The following is a 27,401-nucleotide window of genomic DNA, read 5'->3' on the forward strand; positions in this document are numbered from 1 at the left end:
AACTCTTATTTACAAATTTTTGGCAATAGAACATCAGTGTAATTAATAAATTAATAACATCACTGCCGTGAAAAATAAATTACATACCAACATAATATATCAAAATGTAAAACTCTTTTTCAAACTGACAGTAGCCATAATTTTCAAATGTCTTTTTAATTTATATACACTTGTAGTTAAAATATTTCAGAATACCTTTCCTGACTAACATATGACATTGGGTATTATATTTGACTTACAACATAAGTGTCAAAATAAATTCCTGCATCCATGTTTACATAAATAACAATGGTCATAAGAAGTATCATATACAATATGTATTTATTACTTCAGTACCAAAACTAGTGTTTATCTAAATTATGTAACTTTTTTTACTAATATATTACTTCCTCGAAATACTCATAGAATACTAATAGTCCCATAACAAAAATAGTTATTTTGTGTGACTTAAAATAATCTTATTACAATTGGTGACCAAAATTTACAAACCACCAATATTAACCTCAGATATTTTAAAACAGAGAAAATATGCTGCTTGCTCGTGATATAAAGACAATGTTAGAACATATAAGAAATAGAAAAAAAGTTTTTATTACTTACCAACTGAATTTGTATTTTGAACTAAACAAGCCATATCCAAGGAAATAGAATTTCACTATGTTTTTATAAATCAGCTGTTTTCTGTCATTGCTGACCAAGGTGTGAATTTTTTAAATTTAAGATGTCAACATTTCAGTGACTGTCTGTATATTATCTAACTGTTTGAAGTTTCTTTAGCCCTAGGGTGTATCAGGGCTCCTGGGGTGGTTCTCAATAGATTACCAAACCCATATCAGCTGATATTGGTCTGGCAATGAACTTCAAACATAACATCCTGCAAGAGGAAGAGTCTACTTTTCTTGGTAGGGGAGATATGTATGATAAGATAAAAGCTCATCACCAGTAACATCCTCAGCATGTGGTGTTCATTATCCCCCTTGTCAGGCACAAAAATACAACATGTAATGTTCATGGTCTGGTGTAAGTGTTGATTACTAACATATTAATTAATAAGTATAAATATATAAGTGTGCATTAAAAAGGAGTTAAAGTACACTATTTAGAAAAATCAAATATTTTGACGCCTGTAAATAAACCACTCGTTCTAGTGCTGTAGTGAATATTAAACTTGTGTATTTTATAATACACGTTTTCCAACTTTTTATCAGATAAGTTTAGTGATGTTTTGATAAAACTCATGAAAATCAAATATAAAACTTTCCCAAAGTTTTGATATATACCATATTTTCAAAATATCTATACATAATTTTTTTAATTGAGGATTACTATCAATAAATGCATTTTTTTTTTACGGCATTTAACTTTAAAAAAAACAACAATATAAAGCCCCTTTAATAATTTAATTGAAACAATCTTCATCATGAAACTGTTAATAAACACATTCTTCTCTGTAGGTACACTTGTTTATTTTATAACACTGTATATTCCAGTAAGTTTTGTTAATTAGTCTTCAGGACAACAATAAACAATAGGTAGATGATTATCTTTACATCTTACTCATTAAATTGTAACGTTTACAGGTACTGAATCTTAGGTCTGGAAGTCTAATGACTTCTACTGATGCTGTGAAAAGCATTAGTTAACTAAAAAGTGACAGTGCCTTATAGATGCTACTATCTTTTTTACCGCCAAAGTTAGAACAGATGGTCACTATTATATATCAAAGATCTGTACTTGGATGTAAAAAATAAATTAATATCAATAAACATGAAATATGATGTATCTAGGTTTGGGTGACCTACTTTTGTCAGAGTAAATTCATAAAGTTATACATTAACAGAGTTTTATGATCTTAGGTCATTTACTATTTCAGATCTAAACTAGGTCCTTTTTTTAGAAGACTGTCATACTCCCTGATGTTCTTTTAAGAAATTACTAAAGATCACTATGAATATGAGCAATGAACTCAGACAATGCTTTTAATGAAATTTGAAATCTGTAGCATAGCAAACAAACCATGTCAGTCAAGTGACTTTCATCTCTCTAAGATACACTTGTACAGCTACAAATTAAATTGCTGTATTAGTTTGTGAGTCCAAATCTTGTCGAGACAACAAACTTTATTGTTGTGTCATGAATCAGGCTATTGATCTTTATCTTTTGTACTGTTTCACATACATGCAGGTTATTAAGTTTTGAAATTTTTATTTTATGTACTTTATATTAATATCACCTTAAAACTTAATTCTTGTTGTCATAAATGAATTAGCAGAACTTTTAACACTCTAGAATAATATAGAATTTTATAGAAATTAACAAGTGCTTATTTATATTATTATTCTTCACCGAATAGTCATCTCATTGAAAATTTCACATACATAACACTTACAAATTGCAAATTTTGTCTGTTTCCTTTCTTTCTTTTCAATTTTTTAATATATGTTTCAACTTGATTTAATTAAATGAAGAAATTAGCAAAACCCTGTATGTTATCTTAACTTTTTATAAACAAAAACAATATTGAAACAACCCTCATTAATCAAAGTTTTTTAAAGATTCACATGCATCAATACATCTGAAAATAATTGACAATTTAGACCTAAAAGAGGACTAACTAGAGGCTCTAAAGAGCCTGTGTCGCTCACCTTGGTCTATGTGAATATTAAACAATGGACACAAATGGATTCATGACAAAATTGTGTTTTGGTGATGGTGATGTGTTTGTAGATCTTACTTTACTAAACATTGTTGCTGCTTACAATTATCTCTATCTATAACAGTACTTTCTGTGGAAAATGTTATTGAAAATCTTCAAATTTTAAGAAAATTGTTAAAAATTGACTATGAAGGGCAATAACTCCTTAGGGGGTCAATTGATTATTTTGGTCATACTGACTTATTTTTAGTTCTTACTTTGCTGTACATTATTGCTGTTTACAGTTTATCTCTATCTATAATAATATTCAAGATAATAACAAAAAAACAGCAAAATTTCCTCAAAATTACCAATTCAGGGGCAGCAACCTAACAACCGATTATCCAATTCATCTGAAAATTCCAGGGCAGATAGATCGTGACCTGATCAACAATTTTACTTCCTGTCAGATTTGCTCTTAATGCTTTGGTTTTTGAGTTATAAGCCAAAAACTGCATTTTACCCCATGTTCTATTTTTAGCCATGGCGGCCATCTTGGTTTGTTGGTCGAGTTACCGGACACATTTTTTTAACTAGATACCCCAATGATGATTATGGCTAAGTTTGGTTAAATTTGGCCCAGTAGTTTCAGAGGAGAAGATTTTTCTTAAAGATTACTAAGATTTACGAAAAATGGTTAAAAATTGACTATAAAGGGCAATAACTCCTAAAGTGGTCAACTGACCATTTTGGTCATGTTGACTTATTTGTACATCTTACTTTGCTGAACATTATTGCTGTTTAAAGTGTATCTCTATCTATAATAATATTCAAGATAATAACCAAAAACAGCAAAATTTCCTTAAAATTACAATTTCAGGGGCAGCAACCCAACAACGGAATGTCCGATTCATCTGAAAATTTCAGGGCAGATAGATCTTGACCTGATGAACAATATTACCCCGTCAGATTTGCTCTAAATGCTTTGGTTTTTGAGTTATAAGCCAAAAACTGCATTTTACCCCTATGTTCTATTTTTAGCCATGGCGGCCATCTTGGTTGGTTGGCCGGGTCACCGGACACATTTTTTAAACTAGATACCCCAATGATGATTATGGCCAAGTTTGGTTAAATTTGGCCCAGTAGTTTCAGAGGAGAAGATTTTTGTAAAAGTTAACGACGCCGGACGACGACAGACGACGGACGACGGACGCCGGACGCAAAGTGATGAGAAAAGCTCACTTGGCCCTTCGGGCCAGGTGAGCTAAAAAGGGAGAAGGTTTGGATCCATTAAAACGTTTAAACCCGCTGCAAATGTTTGCACCTGTCCTAAGTCAGGAATCTGATGTACAGTAGTTGTCGTTTGTTTATGTAATATATACGTGTTTCTCGTTTCTCGTTTTGTTTATATAGATTAGACCGTTGGTTTTCCCGTTTGAATGATTTTACACTAGTAATTTTGGGGCCCTTTATAGCTTGTTGTTCGGTGTGAGCTAAGGCTCCGTGTTGAAGGCCGTACTTTAACCTATAATGGTTTACTTTTTAAATTGTTATTTGTATGGAGAGTTGTCTCATTGGCACTCACACCACATCTTCCTATATCTAACATGTACCCATAACAATGTCAAACAGAGATTGAAAGAGAATAACCAATTTCTGTCCTTGAAAGGCCACTGAACCTTAGTCAGCATCCTTGAAAAAGATAAAATCTATAGGTGAAAGCAGTGAACAATAAATATCAATGGAAAATGAATTGATGAGTGAGGTAGACAAAATACCTGTGAAGATTACCTCTGTGATTTATGGGCCTCAGCAACTAAAATGTTAAGAAACAATACTTAAACCATACTACATACCATTTGGATGGCAGTTTGTGTTTGTTTTAATCCTTACCATAACATAATACATTGAACAATTATGACAGAACTTAATTGAAATTATTATCTTGATGCTATATATATAACTGATGATGGTAAATAACATTTTTGTTTTGTATGTGATAATTTATTATTCCTGACAGAATATGCAGTTAATTCTCCTTTTTTACAGATATCTTCAAGATAACCTATAGTTAGGCAGCTTCAAGTAAATTAGTAAATTTGTAATCAAAGTAAAACTATGTAAATAACAAATATTATATGTAATATAATTATTGTTTCATATTTATGAAGTTACATAGTTTATGCTGAACCAAAATTATAAAAACATTAGCAAATTCATATAATGTTTTCCAAATTTGACCTTAAGATTACAGAGGTGTTAACACTCTAAATCTAATTCAAGGTTTCCATTGATAATAATGTTTAAACAGAGTAGCTACCAGTATGCTAAAAAGTAGCATAAAGTTGAAAATTGATAAATAACTGTAAACAGTACACCATCAAATTAACCTAAACTGTAACTATTCAACCATACAATTAGGGTCACATCAGGGGCGGATCCAGCCATTTAAAAAAGGGGGGTTCCTAACCCAGGACAAAGGGGGGTTCCAACTACACCTCCCCATTCAAATGCATTGATCGTCCAAAAAAAAGGGGGGTTCCAACCCCCGGAACCCCCTTCTGGAACCGCGCCTGTCACATAATATTTCAAAATACATTCACATCAAACAAGTTTACACCTGATATTGATTTAATCCCCACAAACACTTAATTAAGCATTCAACCATGAAATTGAGGCTACTCTTTCTGGTTTGTTAAACAACTGTGACTATCCAACCATGAAATTGAGGCTACTGTTACTGGTTTGTTTAACAACTATGACTTTCCAACCATGAAATTGAGGTTACTGTTTCTGGTTTGTTTAACAACTGCAACTATTCAACCATGAAATTGAGGCTACTCTTTCTGGTTTGTTAAACAAATGTGACTATCCAACCATGAAACTGAGGCTACTCTTTCTGGTTTGTTAAACAACTGTGACTATTCAACCATGAAATACAGGCTACTCTTTCTGGTTTGTTTAACAACTATGACTATACAACCATGAAATTGAGGCTACTCTTTCTGGTTTGTTAAACAACTGTGCCTTTCCAACCATGAAATTGAGGCTGCTGTTACTGGTTTGTTTAACAACTGCAACTATCCAACCATGAAATTGAGGCTACTCTTTCTGGTTTGTTAAACAACTGTGACTATCCAACCATGAAATACAGGCTACTCTTTCTGGTTTGTCAAACAACTGTGACTATCCAACCATAAAATTGAGGCTACTCTTTCTGGTTTGTTAAACAACTGTGACTATCCAACCATGAAATTGAGGCTACTCTTTCTGGTTTGTTTAACAACTGCGACTATCCAACCATGAAATTGAGGCTACTCTTTCTGGTTTGTTAAACAGCTGTGACTATCCAACCATGAAATTGAGGCTACTGTTTCTGGTTTGTTAAACAACTGTGACTGTCCAACCATGAAATTGAGGCTACTCTTTCTGGTTTATTAAACAACTGTGACTATCCATGGTGAAAATTGAGGTCTTATACCCTCTTTCTTTTCATAATTATTCAGCAAAGTTGATATATTCACTTCATATCAATTAGTTAGTTGACTAAGCTCGAGCATTAAAGTACTGAGACTGTTATTTTTAAAGTATTCCTAAATGTATTGTGTTGGTTTAGAATCATATGGAGGATTCTAAATATTCTTCTGTTACATAATTGGTATAAAAAACTGCATAATTTACTGTCTAGTGATTTAAGACAATATAACGCTTTTCAGATATCTATTCAGATTTTCTAGATATCTTTCATCGACATGAACCAATATCATTTTTACATCTCAAATTTATTTGCAGCAAGTTCTATTTAATCATTTACATATTCTACTTAAATATGTACTAAAAATATCCTTTAATTGCTTCAACATGCAAGTTTAATTCAAAATTTGTTCTTCAAATAATGTAACTATTACGTAAGAACTGCCTACATAAAGATGGACTGACTGTAGAATGAGAAAATCCTGTCCAAAAAATAAAATTGTTTGTGAGGTAACAAAAAAATGAAGACAGTAGATATATCAGGTCACTCTAGGTAATTTACAACACCTGGTTACCTGCCAAGGTAACACATCAAACTGGTAACTAATTATCACACATACTGTAACAATATAATTATACTGAAAATTGCTTTCTTCTTTTTTCTTATTGATCAACAAGTTGGTCATTTGTTCTTTTATTTTTACTTCTAAACACAAATATAAGTCAGGAGCCTGTAATTCAGTGGTTGTCGTATGTTTATGTGTTACATATTTGTTTTTCGTTCATTTTTTTTATATAAATAAGGCCCTTAGTTTTCTCGTTTGAATTGTTTTACATTGTCTTATCAGGGCCTTTTATAGCAGACTATGCGGTATGGGCTTTGCTCATTGTTGAAGGCCGTACGGTGACCTATAGTTGTTAATGTCTGTGTCATTTTGGTCTCTTGTGGACAGTTGTCTCATTGGCAATCATACCACATCTTCTTTTTTATATACAAATATAAAAGTAAGAAGATGTGGTATGAATGCCAATAAGACAACTCTCCACTAAAGATCAAATGACTTAGAAGTAAGCAACAATAGCTCACTGTACAGCCTTCAACAATGAGTTAAACCATGCCTCACAGCAAGCATAAAGGCCCCAAAATGAAAAATGTAAAAAAAAATTCAAACAAGGTCCGATTTATGAACAAAACAATGAACGAAAAAACACTGATAAACAGGCTTCTGACTTAGGACAGGATCATACAGAACATGGTGATGTTAAACCTGTTTGTGGGCTCCCAACCCTGCCAATACTCTCAGGACAGGATCATACAGAACATGGTGATGTTAAACCTGTTTGTGGGCTCCCAACCCTGCCAATACTCTCAGCATTTATATAACCGAGGATGTAACTTATAAATCGTTGATTAAACCAATACATAAAATTTAATAAATCATTTATCTAACTTTGATTTAAATATTGTTTGTTCATTTAAGAAGAAAACATCATTCTAAGGGCAACAACTCCTTTCAAAGTAGGAGGTTGACCAACATAAATAAGATAACACCCATGTAATCACACAAATATTTTAACATATTTTACAGTATATGTAGCAGAAATAAAAGCAGACAACTTCTTTTTTCATGAAATTTATCAGCCAAAGAACCATGTCATCTATTATATGTCAAGGAAACGATTATACCTACATAATCAGCTTAATAATTTTGAGTCTAGAAAATCGATATTTTCGATACGTCATGAGACATAGGAGGGTTTAGGTATTGCTCCTTTAATATATATGAAGTACTGCTGCTGTACTGTACAGAAAATACCACCAAGAAAGGAATTGAAAAAATGCAAACAAAATAATAATTTCATTTAACTAAATTACCAAAACTTGAAAGTAAAAAAACTATAAAATTTATTGCATTTTCCCCTTAAAGTGAAACATACTTTTAGAATGACCAAAAACAAGAATTGATGATGCAGACAGGTGAATATTTCTAGATATCAGTTAATTCTGTTGTAAGTTTTGTGAAGGGTGATAAAACTAATGATGGATTATACATCTATTAATAAAGATGGAGATCTAGAATAGTTGTGGACAAGCATCAGCCATTCCTCTTGTATTATTCATATCATAATTATTCCACAATCAACTGCAAACAACGTACATACATGTACCCTACTCAAGATGTACTTGTACAGTAGAAGGTGCATATTTTATCATAAGAATATAAAGAAATGGCAAAATAAAAACACCCTCATGTTCTAATGCCTGTACAAATTTAATTGAAAAAATAATCATGTAAATATAAGATTTGCAGTTAATATAAAACTGAAGAAATTTAGATAAGGGATATTTTCATGAACTCTGTAAAGTTCAAACTGAACAAAAACATACATATAGGGAATTCTTTATTTAAATAATTACAGTTTTTCAAAAAAAACTTAAAAATCATAAATATATTTCTTCTATCTTGTAGTGTGATACTAGCTTTCTCAGTGCTATATAAATGCAGCAACTGGTCATAATGTGGACCTCACTACTCATCTTCTCTTTTGGCCTAAGAACAATGCTTTATTTTAATAAGTAAAATTGAGAAAAGAAATGGGGAATGTGTCAAAGCGACAACAACCCGACCATAGAGCAGACAACAGCCTATAAGGTTTGATAATAAATGTTTGCCATCAAAACCGTTGTTTACAGAAAACAGAAAAATTCCTTAAACACGATAGCTATGCTTGAAAATATAGAGTAAAGCATGATAATGGGGAATGTGTCAAAGAGACAACAACCGTACCAATGGCAGAAAACATCCATATTGCAATCACTGGGTCTACAATGCATGAGAAAATCTCATACCAGATGCCAGGCTACAGTTGGCCACAAAACAATAATGTTTAATAGTACAATGCAAAAGACACCACAATAAACTCCTAAACATACAAATGAAAGTATGCTTTTACTTTTGATGAGTATGCTTATAATTAAATCTATCCTCTATTCATATATATCCTGGTTACAAATGAATACAATACATGCATGTACATGTACTTGCATTTTTTACATTTTTCTACTTTTAAAGTAATTCAACTGTTTTGTAATAAACACTTTTTTCTCAGCAGGAACAAACAATACATGATAGGCATTCATTGTATTTTTCAAAATAACAAAAAAAAGATGCAGAGATTTACAAAAGATTTACAAAATTAATTTCTACATCTAAATAGAGGTGACTCTGAAAACAAGAGATAATATATTTTAACAGTACCTTTTATCATGACATTTGAAATTGCAATGAGATGTAAATTTCCCTCTCACTACATTAAGTTAAAAAAAAAAGGATGAACACTTAAAAAAATAAGAAATTTAACTGTATTTCCCATATATATTTTTAAACTTCATGACAAATTTGTGTGCCCTGAATGATTCTGTTATTTAGGAAGTCACTCACTAGGAAGACAACAAGTGTGTCAACTTATATATATATATATGTGGGTCATGGTTTTATATCCTGTATTAAATACAGCATGCATGTTATATCGTAAAACATAAGTTTAAATTCAACTGATTATGGGTATGGTATCATCACAACACTATATATTAGGTCACATTTCATTGAAAAGATGAATAGACAAACAACAGTACTCAGAAAATTAATGATTCAGAGACTTACCATGTTAATATATATGGGTTTGTAGTTGGACCTTGATAAGTTTGTCCCCTTGAAACTGTATTTCAATATGACAAAGTTAATTTGCTTTTGTAAAGAGTATCCAGTATGAACTTTATATTTTTCAATCACATTTATTACAGACCTTCTAACAGATTTATGCTATTCCTTACATTGGAACGACCTGTACTAAAAGGCTTAGAGTAATGCCCCTTTTAAATATAAATCATATGGAAAATTGTGTCATTTAAGAGGGCTCTCATTTGTACAATTCTTGCCAGAATTTTGTGAAACTTATATCATAGGATTATGTCAGCAATGAAAAAAAGTGCTGATCAAAATCATCAAATATTTTAGCAAGTTATGCCCCTTGGATATATCAATTATATTGAAAATCACATGGAATTACTAAGAAGCATTAATTTTTCTAAGATATTTATGAACAATTCTAAAGAACAAAAGTAAACTGTATTTTTTAGTTATTGCCCTTGTACCTTGGATAGATAAAATATGTGCAAAGCAGGGGGAATTGGAACTCTGTTCTTTTATTGAATTTATCCTTGAGTTTGGAATTTTTGTTAAAAAACAAATTGTATGTACTGAATTTATCCCAAATTATTGAACATTGTTTTCTGAAGAAAACCCATAAGCTGCTTCATCATCCAATAAATAAAATATTATATCTGGGTAATTTCTGTACACAAATAATTTGATGTCCAACATCAACCACAAAATTACCTGCACTTGAAAAATATTCTGGTAGGTCAATACCCGTCAGTCTTCATAGCAAAATAAACAGAAATAAACAATGGTAAGACATCACACATAATCCATAAACCCAACCAATGAACCAGAAATGCAACAGAGAAATAAACAGCATTTTTTCTTTTCAGATCAAACATTGTACAAACAACAAGAATAGGTCGTTTCAGGTCATTGTCCATGTCATCAGCATAATGTGTTTCTACTGTGGTGATATAATACAAGAAAAAAATATTATTCAAATTCTTTTTTATTCAATATCAAACACAGTTGATATATAATTCAGAGGGTACATAGGGGTTGTTCTAAATAGAAGATTTAACCTAAGTAGATTAGATGGAAGGCTTTACACACTGTGTACTTAAAGCAAAGGTTGCGGTGATGAAAAATAATAAAAAAATAAATGGGTAAAAAAAAGAGTTCATTATGAAAAAATATGAAATGTCTCCCTTAAAATTAGCTATAAGGTTAACTAAATTTCAGATACAATTGTTAATAGATGTTATCAGCTAAAGCTGATACAAATGTTATATCAATATAATTGCTTTTTATTAAATACTAGTCATATTTCTGTGAAAATTCAGCATCATTTATTTATGAGGCATGAAATTACCATTACAATTATTTACAGTACAGCCCAAATCATAAGTTAAATGTTTCAAAAGTTAATAAAATTGTAATTTGTTGGATCATTAAAATAACAAATTACAAGATAAGAATGTGTCTTAGTTAATGAGAAAGCACACTTTTGACCAATTAAAATAATTATATAAACAACATAATGGATCTACTATATGTCAAAACGTATCTATCATGCCATCTCGCTACTACTGGGTTCTGTCTTCAACAAAGATAATAGCTTGTACCTATGTTATACTGAAGTAATTCGTACTGTTACCATAATATTCATAAACAAACTATTGGAAAGTATTTATGCAGTAGTTTGGCCAAAATATACATCTGTCTAATTAAATAAGATATTTATTGGTTAGACATCAGACAATGGCCTTGCTACAAATTATCTGAATACTTCTATTTCAGCTTTAATTATAGTGTATTCCATTAACTGATTAACTAATTTGATAATGTATGGTAAGAACTGCATGAATCCTGCTTTAATATTAGTGATCTGCATTTTATTGTCTTAGGATAGCCAATGCCATGAATGTTGTGTATATTGTGGCCCTGAAGACCATACATAAAATCGGGAATTTCCTAGAGCAAAGAAGAAATCTCTATGCGAGACTGATTAAAACAGAATGGAAAAAATTGTCTTTGAATAGCCAATGCCATGATTTTTCTGTATATTGTGGTGGTCATGAAGTTCATACATAAAATCAAGAATACCTTGATGTAAAGAACAAATCTCCATGTGAAATTGATTAAGACTAAATTGAAAAATTGTCTTCGAATAGCCAATACCATGAATGTTCTGTATATTTTGTCCCTGAAGGTTATATATAAAGTTAGAAATTCCCTGATGTTTAGAATAAATCTTTATGTGAGATTGATAAAGACTGATTTGAAAAAAATGTCTTAGAAAAGCTAATGGCATGACTGCTTTGTAAATTGTGACCCCAGAAGATCATATATAAAGTCGGGAATACCCTAATGCAAATGACAGATCTCTATGTGAGATTGATTAAGACAGAATGGAAGAATACATATAGCCATTTAACTTCATTTAAGATGTAACATTAATTTCTCTCTACTGCCCTAAAAAACAGGAGATTTGTTGATATCAAGATCAGCTCAAGTAGGAAACATCTTTTACAGTTATTAGTCTATGTCAATCAATGTACTTTCTAATTTGGATTTCCATTATGTAGGCTAAAAATACCAGAATAAATATAGGTTTCCAATTATTCCAAACCAGTTCAGCTCATATTAAGTATATCTGACACCATATGCTTTATCATCTCTAAACTTAAAACCATAAAACTGATCTTTACTTCTATAAATTCACGTTCAAAAATAACATTGAGAAAATAAAACATAAAACCTGAACAGTGATAGAATAAAAGCAGTGATGTTTCTAACAATATATCTCTAATTACTGTCTTTGTTAGATAGTAAACTATTACAAAACAAGTAGCATTGTAAAAACTTGGCATGGTTACCACCAAACGTGTGTATGTCTTATACAAATAGAACAACTTAAATGCAGAAACTGCAGAAATGTTTATAACAAAAAACCCTTTAAACTTTATAGCACGGACCTGTTTCAAAATAAAAAGGTCATACTCATAAGTTAAAAACATTGAGTTAGGGGAATAAATTTGTTAATGAATGCTTTTTTAAACCCATATGCGGCAGCCAAAAAAAACAAAATATACAGAGAAATACATAATCAAATTAAGAATAACAAAATATAGCTGATATCATTTAAAGCCAGCTTTGCCTATGGCAGCAAAAAACCTCAGTATTTGTAAAATTTACATAATCAATGATAAATCAAGACTTGAGATGTTGAGGGTTCTGTCTGGTATTTTCCAGTATTCTTTCAGGTAGTTATTGCTTTATCTAAAAATCTTTTTTAATCTTTTCATTCTGGAATCACCTTTTCATGTATTTGTGAATATAGCATTGTTTTGGATCAGATGATGTTTAATTTAACAAGAAAAAGATGATCATGGTGCCCCTGTAGTAGACTTGATTATAGTTCAACAAGCAAATAGATTGAAATGAAGAAGTTAACTTGCACTTAATGAACCTAGGATAGTTCTGTCTTTTAAATTCTTACATTTTAAGACAATTTATTGCCTTTTGTTATCTTAACCTGAAAGCTCATAATATAAAATGGGCATTGTAAGTGCAGAAGGCAATAATATTTTTTAGTAATCATGAACATTAATTATATATGAAGCTCAGATATGAAGCTGGCCCATAAAACCTTTACTTACCAACACTGACTTGAGGCAAGGAAACTGCTGCAGCTATATCTGGAAACAGAAAAAAAACTTTTGTTATTGTTATATAATGACAGACATGTTAATTGTCTTACAAGTGATGTAATATATATGGACATTGCCAAAATCATATCAGGATTCTTCTAGAGCACACAGTTTAGTCATCCATGCGTACACTGGCACCTACTGATGTAGTCTTTAAAATAACTAATAGTTTCTGGATACCACTTTATAATAAATTACACCATTAGGAATTTTGTTTGCTAGAAAATTGGTTGAGAAAGATTGTAGAATCATTCTGTAGTCAACCAACAATCAGTATCACTTGGCTGACTTTTTGACCATAGATAATTTGTATGTGACATATTATAATAACTGTTGATGTTGAGTTATGCCTCGCCAGTAGGCAGAAAATTCACAAAAAGACAATCTGATGTGTAGCAACATTGCTAAATAAAGGAAATTGTTGGATCATCACTTAATGGGACAGGGCCTTGATATAGTACTATCAAACTAACTTAACATTGAAAAGTGCTTGTTTATTGAACGTCATGGAAATTGCCGCCATTTTTCTTGGGGTGTCCTGTGCCAGTTATATTATAGTTCATTTCTGTATGTGTTGTATTTTGGTGTTGTGTTTCTGTTATGTCGTGGTTCTCTTCTTATGTTAAATGTGTTTCCCTCAGTTTTAATTTGTAACCCTGATTTTGTTTTTTTCTCAATCAATTTATGAATTTAGAACAGCGGTATACTACTATTGCCTTAACTTATCAATTGAAAGTCCCTGCACTATGATCTAGGGGGCATGGCCTCTCAATAGTTGTCAAACTGATATGTACTAATAGTAATGCAACTAAACAAAAATGTCATTGATCTATCAAAGGTAGTTCCTGTCAAACTAACTTATGCAGAAAGCTTAAAAAAAATTTAAGCCACCAACAATGACACCATCAGAAAAGCAGCATTTATGTCTCGGTATCTGTGACTAATTCTGTAACTTTCATCGCAAGCCAGACAAAAGTTTTATAACAATCTTCTTTGTATTTTATTATCACAAATTTGAACAACTGTCAGTAATGTGAGATAATCTTATGCAATTCCAAGAATAACATTAGCTGAAATTAAAATCTATTTAAAGTCATAGTAGTGATTATATTGGTTGGCAAATCATATCATTATTCTTGAAAAATATTTTCAGAGGACATTTTTGTTAGTCTTTGGATTATAAAGCATATCAAAGAAAAAAATACTGTTTTACTTCAATTTTCTAAGTGTTAATCTCCATGGAAATGAGATGATCACTCACTAATGCCTGTTAAGTAAGCAAAAGTTTCAAGGTCAATATATCCTGACTAAGCGTACAGGCCAAATAACTTCCATGGAAATAAGATGTGCCAATACCTTGAATCTGCATACCAAATATCATTGACTTCCAATATTGGTTCACCATAAACTGACCTCATCACAACAACCTCTGCAGTCAGAACAGCATACTTATGTTTCTCTTTTTGAATCCTCCAAGGCAAGACAACATTAAACAGAAAAAAATATGACAGAGAGCAACTAACAACAACAACTGATTAACAGGCTCCTGACTTGGGACCCATATATCTATAATACTAAAATTACGAGGTCCAATTTGTCAGCCGTCATCGGGTAAAAACGACAAATCAAAGAATTCAACTTTATATATAACTAATATAGGACAATGGTGTAGATTAAAAATTACACCACTCCAGACCCTTTTGTTTTCAACATAATTAATATTGCCAATAATTAACAAGTTCCAGGTCTAATCCGATACCAATACCAATAGTATATTCACCTGTTAGCTATTACCTTATCTGTACGTTCCGCATTTGACAGGCGCACTACCAAACGGTGTATTTAGGATTTTGCTATATACACGGGTCATAATCAAAAGGCTGACACTACTAAATTCAATCATTGTCAAATTGTTCCCTATTGTAGCTTTATTCAGCAATCAGCAAGACTTTCTAAGATAATTATCATAGGACAATGTTGTTGATTAAAAAATACCCCATTCCTGGATAGCCTGGACCTTTAGTTTTCCAAATAATTAATATTTCCAATAATTGATAAGTTCCAGGTCGACGGGTTCAAACAGAAAGATTTGAAAGCAGAGAAAACTGTGTATCTTATAATCGACATGACTTTATCAGATGACAATACCAATTACTAAAATAAGGCTTAGGCATAGTTATCATACTTTAATTCAGTCACGGACCCGCGATATCACGGGTGTGTACTTGTATATATATATATATATATATTCATTAAATAAAATAATAAAATAAGTAAAAAGTTAACTTTTTACTTATTTTATTATTTTATTTAATGAATATATATATCTGCACATGTGAAAATTATTTTTTACGCCTATATATATACATGCATATGCAACTTGTCTAAACATCAACCCAACAATGTTAGATCTGTAAATTTGCTTTCGCAAATTTTTGGTTCTTCCCTCGCCGGGATTCGAACCCATGCTACTGTGATATCGTGACACCAAATTGCCTGCACTGCAGCCGTCCCGCTAGACCACACGACCACCTGGGCTACTGTGATATCGTGACACCAAATTGCCTGCACTGCAGCCGTCCCGCTAGACCACACGACCACCTGGGCTCTCAAAAAGAGCTTTCGCTGGCCGTGTGTTACCTTTCCTCGTCAGTTTTAATCTAGCGGCGTACTACAGTACATGATTTATAAGGCATGAAGATGTTATTGTTACAGATCAGCTAAATTATCTATATGTATATAAGCAACGTCTAAATCAAAAACAATGTTCAAACCTATGATTGCATTGGATAACCAGGTGCTACGCAGGGCACAGCTTTATACGACTGCAGTAGTCGAACCCTGAACAATTGGGGCAAGTATGGACACATTCAAGCTTGATACAGCTCTGAATTTGGATTGCAATAAAATTTGTGACACAAAGTAAATGTCAAGATCTTACAAATCTAGTGCGCAATATTGTGCAATTAAAGATTTCTTCATTTAACTTTTCAAAAATTTGGAATTTGAAAAAATTGAAGAAAAAAAATTGAAAACAACTACCGCACCCTTTCTTTTTAGCAATTAGTCCAAAACCTGACATTTCTTTATACATAATCTACAAGTAGTGTAAGGGAGGTAAATCCAACATACCCAACATTGTATGTTCAATGTTTTAGAATTACCTCCATTACACTGCTTTTAAATTGTCTACATTGTTCATTGACCAGAAATACCTAGTTTTTCCCCTTTTTTGCCCCTTTTTCTGAAACATTTTGAGCCATAACCACCCAAAGTCAATACTAACCATCCCTTCAAGGTATGGAAACTTGCAGTTTCAGAAAGATTCATACACTTAAACATAAGTTATTGTTCGAAAACTACAAAAATGATTATTTTGGGCCCCCTTTTTGGCCCCTTTTTCCAAAACTATTGGAACCATAACCCCAAAAATCAATCCCGACCTTCCTTTAGTGGTATTGAACCTTCTTGCAAAAATTTATAGAGATCCATACACAGTTATTGTCTGTAAAATAGAAAAAAATGCTTCTTTTTGGCACTTTTTTGGCCCCTTATTCCTACATATTCCGGAAAATCAACCCCAAACTGAATCCCAGCCTTCCCTGAGTTATAAGGAAACTTGTGGTACAATGTCAGAGAGATCCATACACTTACACACAAGTTATTGTCTTAAAACTAGAAAAATGCTTATTTTTGGCCCCTTTTGGCCCTTAATTCCTATACTGTTTGCCCAATTACCCCTTAAAATAAATCCCAACCTTCTACTAATGGTATTACACATTGTGGTACAATATCAGAACAATTGAAATACTAATACAAAACTTTTTGTCCTGAAACTAGATATTATAAAATGCTGTTTTTTTGGCCCCTTTGGGCCCCTAATTCCTAAACCTTTGGGACGATAACCCCCAAAATTAATCCCAATCTTCCTTTTGTGGTTATAAACATTGTGTTAAAATTTTATTGACTTCTTTTACTTATTCAAAAGTTATTATCTGGAAACAATCTGTCTTCTGACAACGACGATGCTGACGACGCCGTTGTGATACCAATATACGACCAAATTTTTTTTAAATTTTGGCGGTTGTATAAAAAATGCAATTTTTAAATGTGTGCATATAACAAATTTCGTTGTACAAGGGTCTAAATACAGCACAAACAATATATATATGTCAGGGTTAAACATATTTGTTTGTGTATAAATTGGGACTTATTAATATCAATATATAAGATGCTACCAAATACAAAATCTAACATTGTTTATTAAGTTAAAAACTAGATCAATTTGACAAATTATTAAAATGCATGGCTGATGACCAAGACCAACAATTAGTGTCACTTACAGTTCCCATCCTAGTCCTTTTCTTAAATTATCCTCTTCATATAAGATATACAAGTTCTCTAGACCTTAAACACTTACAAGGTATTGCACAATGCCTGACATTAACAAAATGAAATCTCATGAAATCAAACAAACCTATTTTTATAAAACAGATAAAGATTATCTCGATATCTGACACAGAAAGTTGTAAAATGTTAAAAAAAAAAAGTATATAAAAAGACTTATATTAGTTATCATCATTAGCTTTGCAAATTGATTTCAGTTTATTTGAGAAATGAATGATTTACAACATTGGCTTCCAGGTATTTCAGAAAATCCAGAAATAACTAGATTAGATCAATGAAGCAAGCACCTGCCAGAGAAAAATTTAATTAACTTACCAATCATTTCCATTGTGTAATATTAACACAACCATAACCCCCTATGCACTATATTGAGGTACTAAAATCACATCCATGTTTTTTTCCTCCTCATCAAACCCCCATCATGACAGAGATAACACATTCATCGCAAAGTTATAAATAGCTGCACATTAATTCCCACTGCATACCATTTCATCTCTTACTACATATGATTTATCTATGTAGATATTAAACCAACTTATGCTTCTTTTATTTTTTATTTTTTGTAGATAATTAATTATACCACCTACTATAAAACAGTTGTTAAAGGACAGGTGAACTTTGATTTCTGAAGAAACCTGTTTATTTTGTTCATTTTGAAATTTAATGCTTTCTTTGAGTATATTAACTTGTTACTGCAACCTTCTGATAGGATTTAATATCATGAAATCAACTGCTGATCGATTTACAACATCTCCATAAAATGTACATCACGATTCGAAAAAAAAATGTAAATTATGTTGGTTAAATATTCAGTTAAGCATTTCTTATCAATTTCATTAAAGCATTAAGGGTGGGTCATACAAATTAAGACAGTTTTTTTACTATGCATTACTATGATTGAAGTATCTGTTAAACATGATAATATTTAAGCTTGATAAATAAGTATGCTAAATCCAATTGTTTATTGTTAACAACCATTTATAGACCTCTAAATGTTGTAATGGCTTTTTCGTATGTAATGTAGAAGTGTCATTTATGCGTAACCAATATCTTCTTCTATTTTTATTCTACAAAAATATGGTCATCTCTGGACCTGTTCAATAGTTAAACCCTTTTTGTAGTGGACAGTCTATTCAGATGTGTTTGATATATAATACTCTGTCATACACAGTTAGATTAGTCAGATTGGGGACTCTAAATCAGATGTCTCATGTACTCTCAGCATGTAAAAGAACACTTGCAACAACTCCCTGAGAGATCAATTGGTAAAATTTGTATAATAGGACAGACGCCAGACAGACAGAAGGAGACACAGACCAGAAAAAATATCAATCATCTACATAAGGAGGGCATAAAAATATAAAAGACCATAAAAATTTGTTTAATGGCCCTTATGTAAAACAAGCTTGTCATAGTTGCAAGATACAAAAACTTGTGACTTTTGCGTTGCATATATCAAATATTCTTCCATATTTTGTCTATTTTATATGATAGTTTATAAAACTTACATTGTATGCATTTGATAGCAAATATTGACCTTAAAAATACATCTATCAAAACAATACTGAGACTGTTCTCTCTACAAACACACCAGGAAGTAAAATAACAAATGTATTTAACAATGTACAGACTGCAAGCTTTCCTTCCTGTCATATTCATTAAAAACATCTAAATTCTATTTAAAAATCAACCATTCATTGTTATTATAGCATTATATAAGACATTTAAAAGAAATTTATCTACACTATATAGGGAAGTAATCAGTTAATTCAATTACAATCTTTCATTTCATCATATTGTAGTAGTTCTTTAAGTTGTTATTCAATGACACAATACAAATTAATTGGGAATGTGTCCCCATGGACACTATGTGTCACACAGATGATGCCTCTGATTACATATCATATATAGATATAAAAGGACATAACTGAGGAATGGTAAAAGTGATGCTACCCAAATTTATATGTGGCAATAATAAAGTATTGCGTATAAGTTTCATAACATTTTGGTTAAGGCAAACTGAAGTTAGAGAACAGAAACAAAACGAACGTGGAAGATGCCCATTGATCTCCATCAGTGTTCTTCTCCGAAATAATTGAATGTGATAGTCATTACAGGAAAATATATGATAGCTTCATCTGGGTCAAGATGTGTATTAGGTTCTCCATAGGTCGTAATGGTAATGTTTTCTTCTGTTGCTCAGTCCATATTGTTAACTTGGATATGTATGATGGCTCGTTTCAAAGCTGAGACATTTTCACATATGTGGTTAAATTTTTTGGGTTCGAAGTGAGATTACTTTTTCCGTAAATTAACAAACCCCAAGTATCCTTTTGTGATGCGGCTCCTCATGGTAAAAAATCCCATTTTTAACACAATACATTATTTGAAAATTTAATACTTTGAACACATTTAATAGCTCCATAGTTTTTACACATTTATCATGTTTATTCTGTGTTCCCCTACTTTCTAAATTAACACAAATGGTTCAGCTCAGTCATTTGTTTATCATAGAAATGTGTCAAATATCACTACACAGAGATTTTTTGTTTACACATGACTTTTGAGTTCCTTATTTCAAGGCGCATTAGGGATATTGTCCCATCTAATGTTATTCTTCAGAAATAGAAATTAACTGAAATTGTGCATTATCCCCTTTTAAATTTAATGTGTGTAGCACAAGTGCAGAGAAAACTCCAACAGTTACAAGTTGCAGGGAATTAGTTGAAATTCCATGCAGTGGTGGATACAAGGGGAGGGGTGGGGGAGGGGGTGGGGTACTGTCTATGGGTGTTTTAACAGTCTTTTTTTTTGGTCGATTAATGCATTTAAATGGGGACATATAGTTTGAAACACCCCTCTTTTCTCCTGGGTTAGGAACCCCTTTTTAAATAAGGCTGGATCTACCGCTGCAATGATAAAATGTTTTAAAGTTTACAGCAGTTTACAGTATATATTAATACAATGATCTACATAATTTTTGTTTCATTTTCTTTACACTGAAAGTTTTACCTATTAATCAGAATGTGCAATTGAAGATTTCTTGCTTTTGTGCAATACTGTGCAATTGAAAATTTCTTGCTATTGCACAATACTGTGCAATTGAAGATTTCTTGCGATTGCTGAATACTGTGCAATTGAAAATTTCTTGCTATTGCACAATACTTAATATAATAATTTTGGATCCTGATTTGAACCAACTTGAAAACTGGGCCCATAATCAAAAATCTAAGTACATGTTTAGATTCAGCATATATCAAAAAAGCCCAAAATTCAATTTTTGTTAAAATCAAACTTAGTTTAATTTTGGACCCTTTGGACTTTAATGTAGACCAATTTGAAAACGGGACCAAAAATTAAGAATCTACATACACAGTTAGATTTGGCATATCAAAGAACCCCAATTATTCAATTTTTGATGAAATCAAACAAAGTTTAATTTTGGACCCCGATTTGGACCAACTTGAAAACTGGGCCAATAATAAAAAATCTAAGTACAAGTTTAGATTCAGCATATCAAAGAACCCCAAGGATTCATTTTTTGTTAAAATCAAACAAAGTTCAATTTTGGACCCTTTGGGCCCCTTTTTCCTAAACTGATGGGACCAAAACTCCCAAAATCAAACCCAACCTTCTTTTTATGGTCATAAACCTTGTGTTTAAATTTCATAGATTTCTATTTACTAATACTAAAGTTATGGTGCGAAAACCAAGAATAATGCTTATTTGGGCCCCTTTTTGGCCCCTAATTCCTAAACTGTAGGGACCTCAACTCCCAAAATCAATCCCAACCTTCATTTTGTGGTCATAAACCTTGTGTTTAAATTTCATTGATTTCTATTTACGTATACTAAGGTAATTGTGCGAAAACCTAGAATAATGCTTATTTGGGTCTTTTTTGGCCCCTAATTCCTAAAATGTTGGGACCAAAACTCCCAAAACCAATCCCAACCTTCCTTTTGTGGTCATAAACCTTGTGTCAAAATTTCATAGATTTCTATTTACTTAAACTTAAGTTATAGTGCGAAAACCAAGAAAATGCTTATTTGGGTCTTTTTTGGCCCCTAATTCCTAAAATGTTGGGACCAAAACTCCCAAAATCAATCCCAACCTTCCTTTTGTGGTCATAAACCTTGTGTTAAAATTTCATAGATTTCTATTCACTTTTACTAAAGTTAGAGTGCGAAAACTAAAAGTATTCGCACGACGATGACACAAATGACAACGCCAACGTGATACCAATATATACGACCAAAAATTTTTCAATTTTTGCAGTCGTATAAAAACAGCATTTTTTTTATTTATGAAGGGTCATTATTCTAGAACAGTTAAAGTGATGCCACCAAAATTCACACTTGATCTGTGTTTTGTGGTAATAAGCATTGTGAATAAGTTTCATAATTTTTGGTTGAGGCAAACTAAAGTAGGTTAACGGAAACTAAAAATTCAGAATTTTTTTCATTGATAAAGGGACACAGCTCTAAAATGGTTAAAGTGTTAATTGGGGGGCATAAAAAAATTAAGACACAATGAACTTGATGTAAAATTTAAGGTAACCAGTTACTGATTCTTCATTAGACCATTCTGCAAGGGGAGTAAGATCATTCAATAAGACAAACAGCTGAATTCAGGCTGATATTGGAAATTCAAAAATATGTCAACACAACAAGAAAGACAATGCATGTAGTAGTTGTTATTTTGAAAGCCAAACGGCACCCTTAAAGGGCACTAGCTGTCAAATACTGGCTGATAAAAGCGAATTATTATTTCACTAATTGCATTTCATTAATAATTGAGCAAAAATAATAATATGTTAGATTTTTTATATATCCCATAGCTAGTGCCCCTTTAACAGAGATTACTAGAATGTGATTTTCTAAATTGATATCAAGTCAATTGCAAAATACAATTTTTCAATAAGCAATAGTTTTTATTTGCATATTAACAATCCTGCCAGGAGTGTCCTTTTAAGATTTTCAAAATTAAAAAAATATATCATTTTAAAAAGTTGTAAAATGAATTTAAGGCATTGAGCCAAATTTCAAAAGAACTATATTATTGAATTTTCAAGTGTTAATTTATGTCCTAAAACATCTGCATATCTAATAAACTCAGTTTTTTCCCCTGATGATATATATATATATATATATATATAAAGGAGTAAGTACTATATTTGGCCTAAAAATAATAAGCCAAGGTAAAATAAATAAAGAATGTGACCATGGGACACAGATGGATGCTTGCATATAACTTTACAAAGGGACATAACTAGAGAACTGTATTTTGTACAAGTGATGCCACCCAAATTCAAACTGTGTGACAGTTTCATTTGGTTGAGGCAAGTTTAGGTTAAGTAAGTATTCAGCAATTTTTCCATTTGTAAAAGGGCATAACTCTAGAATGGTTAAAGTGACAGTGATGCCACCCAATTTCAAAGGAGTAGGCCCAGCATGTCTCTTGTTTGGCCCTGAAATATATAGCATTTTTACAAATTTGTCAAAAATGTGATTCTTTTAGCTATCTTTAAGGAAAGTAAAATACTTTTGTTTCATAAATATGAACTGTTTTTGACAATACAATGCATATGCATCAGGTAATAGCATCATAAATTTGTGCAAATTTGAATAAATCTTCACAATTGAAGCATTTATGATAATTTTTGGGCGTTTTTTGTCTAAAGTGGAAGTGAACACATTTGCATTCAGTCTTATTATCTAGCTGGTATGTTGTATTTGATGATAATATGTAACATATATATATATATAGGTTAAGACTGAACATGAATGGTCACTTTCATTTTAGACAATAAACATCTGAAAAAGGAAGCTTAGTGGCATTTTTACTTTGATTTTTCATATAATATAAGCTTGAATTTGAGTGTCTTTAATGTCAGACCAAATCAGTTCAAATAATATACTTAAACATATCTGACAGACAGATGGACAGTCTCACATTGAAACCACTAAATTCCATGTCAGCTGCATTTCTTGCCAAAAATCATAACTCAAGTTTTTTGTTACATCAATATAAAATAAATGGAGAATGTGTCCCCATACAACATAATAAAGGAACATAACTGAAGAACGATAAAAGTGATACCACCAAATTTCAACTTATCTGTATTTTATGGTAACAAGCAGAGTCTACAAGTTTCATAACATTCGGTTGAGGCAACTTAAGTTAGAAAACGGAAACTAATTTTTTTGCATTGTTTTCCATTTCCTCGTACGTACAGATGGACAAGGATAAAACATAATGACCCCTCTGCTACGGTAGGGACATGAAAAAAACATTGATACATAAATCTCCAGCAATTTAAAAAAAACCTCATACCCTGGGATTTTGCTGAAATTTTTCAACAGGTGGTAATTTGTCATTCAAAATGAATTATACAGCATTTGCCCATTAATTAGTGTTTAGAAAGGACAAAGTCTCTTTTTTTTAATAAAAAAAAATATAACAAGATATAAGCCTACATTTTGGAACCAAATATTTTGTTTTCATCATACCAACGAACAATACTGAAGGTGTGAAAGAAGTTAATCTAGGTGAAGGCAGATATCAATTGTCAATTTGACACGAAAAATTTACTACATGTATTAGCACATCCTGAAAATGTCATAAGAACTAAATTATCATAACTAGATCTAATATGTTAAAAGAAAATTTTCGGTGTTTATGTGTATAATTCTGTATATTTCTAATTTTGATGATCTACAGTGAGCAGGTGATTGACAAATACATTTTGTATTACTAAATTAATGGGAAATAATATATTTATTTCATTAAAATTGTAAAAAAACTAGAGTGCATACCCTGAAATGTCTCGCCTTCTTTACTAATCATTGATATTATGTTGATAGTCCTAAGTATAAAGCTTTATTATAACTGTCGCATTAACTTATCATTAACCAAGATAACTAAACAAAGACCAATGAAACATGAAAATGAGGCCAAGGTCAGATGAACCATGCCAGGCAGACATGTACAGCTAACAATGCTTCCATACAACAAATATAGTTGACCTATTACTTATAGTTTAAGAAAAATAGACCAAAACACAAAAACACTGTGCAATGAACCATGAAAATGAGGTCACGGTCAAATAAAACCTGTTTGACTGACATATAGATCATAAAATATTTCCATACACCAAATATAGTTGACCTATGGCATATAGTGTAAGATAAATAGACCAAAACTCAAAAACTTAACTTTGACCACTGAACTATGAAAATGAGGTCAAGGTCAGATGACATCTGCCCACTAGACATGTACACCTTACAATCATTCCATACAACAAATATAGTAGACCTATTGCATAAAGTATGAGAAAAACAGACCAAAACACAAAAACTTAACTATAACCACTGAACCATGAAGATGAGGTCAAGGTCAGATGACGCCTTCAGTTGGACATGTACACCTTACAGTCCTTCAATACACCGAATATACTAGCCCTATTGCTTATAGTATCTTAGATATAGACAACCACCAAAACTTAACCTTGTTCACTGATCCATGAAATGAGGTCGAGGTCAAGTGAAAACTGTCTGACGGGCATAAGGACCTTGCAAGGTACGCACATATCAAATATAAAAAAACCAAAAGTTGCAGGCTCGACAAAAATGCAGAGAAAATGGGTCAGGAAAGTGGGGCTTAAATTTTATTATGGAATAATAAATACAACAACTGAAACTTAATAAGCATATCAGCATCAACAATTTTTTACCTGCATTTCTTGATTATCATCTTTTTGTTACACCTAATAGTTCAAAATTTATCTCATTCACACGCAAATAAACAGTTTCTAATATTTTTTATTGTACATTGATCAATGGTTAAATGTACTAAAATATACATCGATTTCATCATTTTCATTAAAAATACTAAATATCAATTTTAAATAAACTATTGACACAGATATATGTCTCACCTCTCTGCATAAAATACAGAAAAAGGCAATCTGATGGTCAGCTACATTCCTCATTAATTCGAAGAAGCTGGACCAATTAGTGGGTAGGGTAACAAAATAGTTGACAAACTGAGATGTAATTATGAATGCAAGTTTTTATAATTTCAAACCTGATACTGTTGCATTTTTGGCATTAATAAAAACATTGCAATCATTACTAAATAATAAATTCATAGTTAAATTAATAGTAAAGTGGAGCAAACATTAATTTTCTTACCTTTATGAGGGAACTGTGTCCAGTCATGGTAAGTTCTTTCTAGTCCTTTTTATATATTGTGACAAAAACAACTGAAAAAAAATCAAATCAGATTTAGAAATCTTATTTTAAATTAGCAGATATCCAATTTAGGAAATCATCAAACCCACTTTATATTCTCCTGGTGACTAAATGTGAATAAAACTAGAGGGTCCAAGGACCCTGTGTCGCTCACCTGATATTTTAATTTACAATTGTTGCATGATAAAAGCAACTGTTGTACTGTCGTTTAGTTTCAGAGATATAATACTTAAAAGTGCATTTGAAACCTATGTTTTATTTCAGCCATGTGGGCAGGCAGGGTCATCATACACAGTGGTCCCTGGATATCCTAGTGGTGATTTAAACCAAGTTTGTTTAAATTCGACAGTTGTTTCAGGGGAGAATTTTTGTAAAATTTATCTAACAAGAAATGCAAAGTAATGAGAATGTTGTGAAGTAGTTTTGTTGTTGCGCACCCCCCCCCCCCCCCTTGCCAAAAAAAAAACAAAAAGCTAATAAAAAATTATCATATAAGGGTAATCTATCCTATTAATGATTTCTGCAAAATTCAGTTGATTGTGCAAGGGTTTTATAGCCAGCTGAGGTTGTTAAAAACTCTCTTTCTTTTGTTGTTGCAGATAGATCTTGACCTGATAAACAATTTTACCACATGTCAGATTTGCTCTGAATGCTTTGGTTTTTGAGTGATAAGCCAAAAACTGCATTTTACCCCTATGTTCTATTTTTAGCCATGGTGGCCATCTTGGTTGGTTGGCGGGGTCACCAGACACAATTTTTAAACTAGATACCACAATGATGATTGTGGCCAAGTTTGGTTTAATTTGGTCAAGTAGTTTCAGAGGAGAAGATTTTTGTAAAAGATAACTAAGATTTACGAAAAATGGTTAAAAATTTACTATAAAGGGCAATAACTCCTAAAGGGGTCAACAGACCATTTTGGTCATGTTGACTTATTTGTAGATCTTACTTAGCTGAACATTTTTGCTGTTTACAGTTTATCTCTATCTATAATACCAAAAACAGCAAAATTTCCTTAAAATTACCAATTCAGGGGCAGCAACCTATCAACGAGTTGTCCGATTCATCTCAAAATTTCAGGGCAGATAGATCTTGACCTAATAAACAATTTTTCTACAAGTCAGATTTGCTCTAAATGCTTTGGTTTTTGAGTGATAAGCCAAAAACTGCATTTTACCCCTATGTTCTATTTTTAGCCATGGCGGCCATCTTGGTTGGTTGGGCAGGTCACCAGACACAATTTTTAAACTAAATA

At 31.7% G+C, this 27,401-nt stretch overlaps 1 protein-coding gene across 8 annotated transcripts in view; it reads right to left on the reverse strand.

The window, feature by feature from the left end:
- Positions 1 to 27,401, reverse strand: part of LOC139488171 (myocardin-related transcription factor B-like) — a 71,574-nt gene that overhangs the window by 39,028 nt on the left and 5,145 nt on the right. For 4 of the 8 annotated variants that reach the window (XM_071273612.1, XM_071273613.1, XM_071273617.1 and 1 more), the window contains exons 2-3: positions 26,087 to 26,157; positions 13,437 to 13,475 (exon numbers count right to left, since the gene is read on the reverse strand). Coding sequence is in view for 4 of the 8 variants with exons in the window: in XM_071273614.1 (XP_071129715.1) it covers positions 13,437 to 13,475; positions 18,210 to 18,222 (52 nt within the window). In the remaining 4 variants the exon portion in view is untranslated. Of the gene's footprint in view, positions 1 to 600; positions 863 to 13,436; positions 13,476 to 18,209; positions 18,329 to 26,086; positions 26,158 to 27,401 lie in introns of those variants that run through there. The other 4 variants (XM_071273614.1, XM_071273610.1, XM_071273615.1 and 1 more) reach the window with 2 other exon arrangements.

Source organism: Mytilus edulis, chromosome 9 (genome assembly GCF_963676685.1).
Source record: "Mytilus edulis chromosome 9, xbMytEdul2.2, whole genome shotgun sequence".
Taxonomy (NCBI): Eukaryota; Metazoa; Mollusca; class Bivalvia; order Mytilida; family Mytilidae; genus Mytilus; species Mytilus edulis.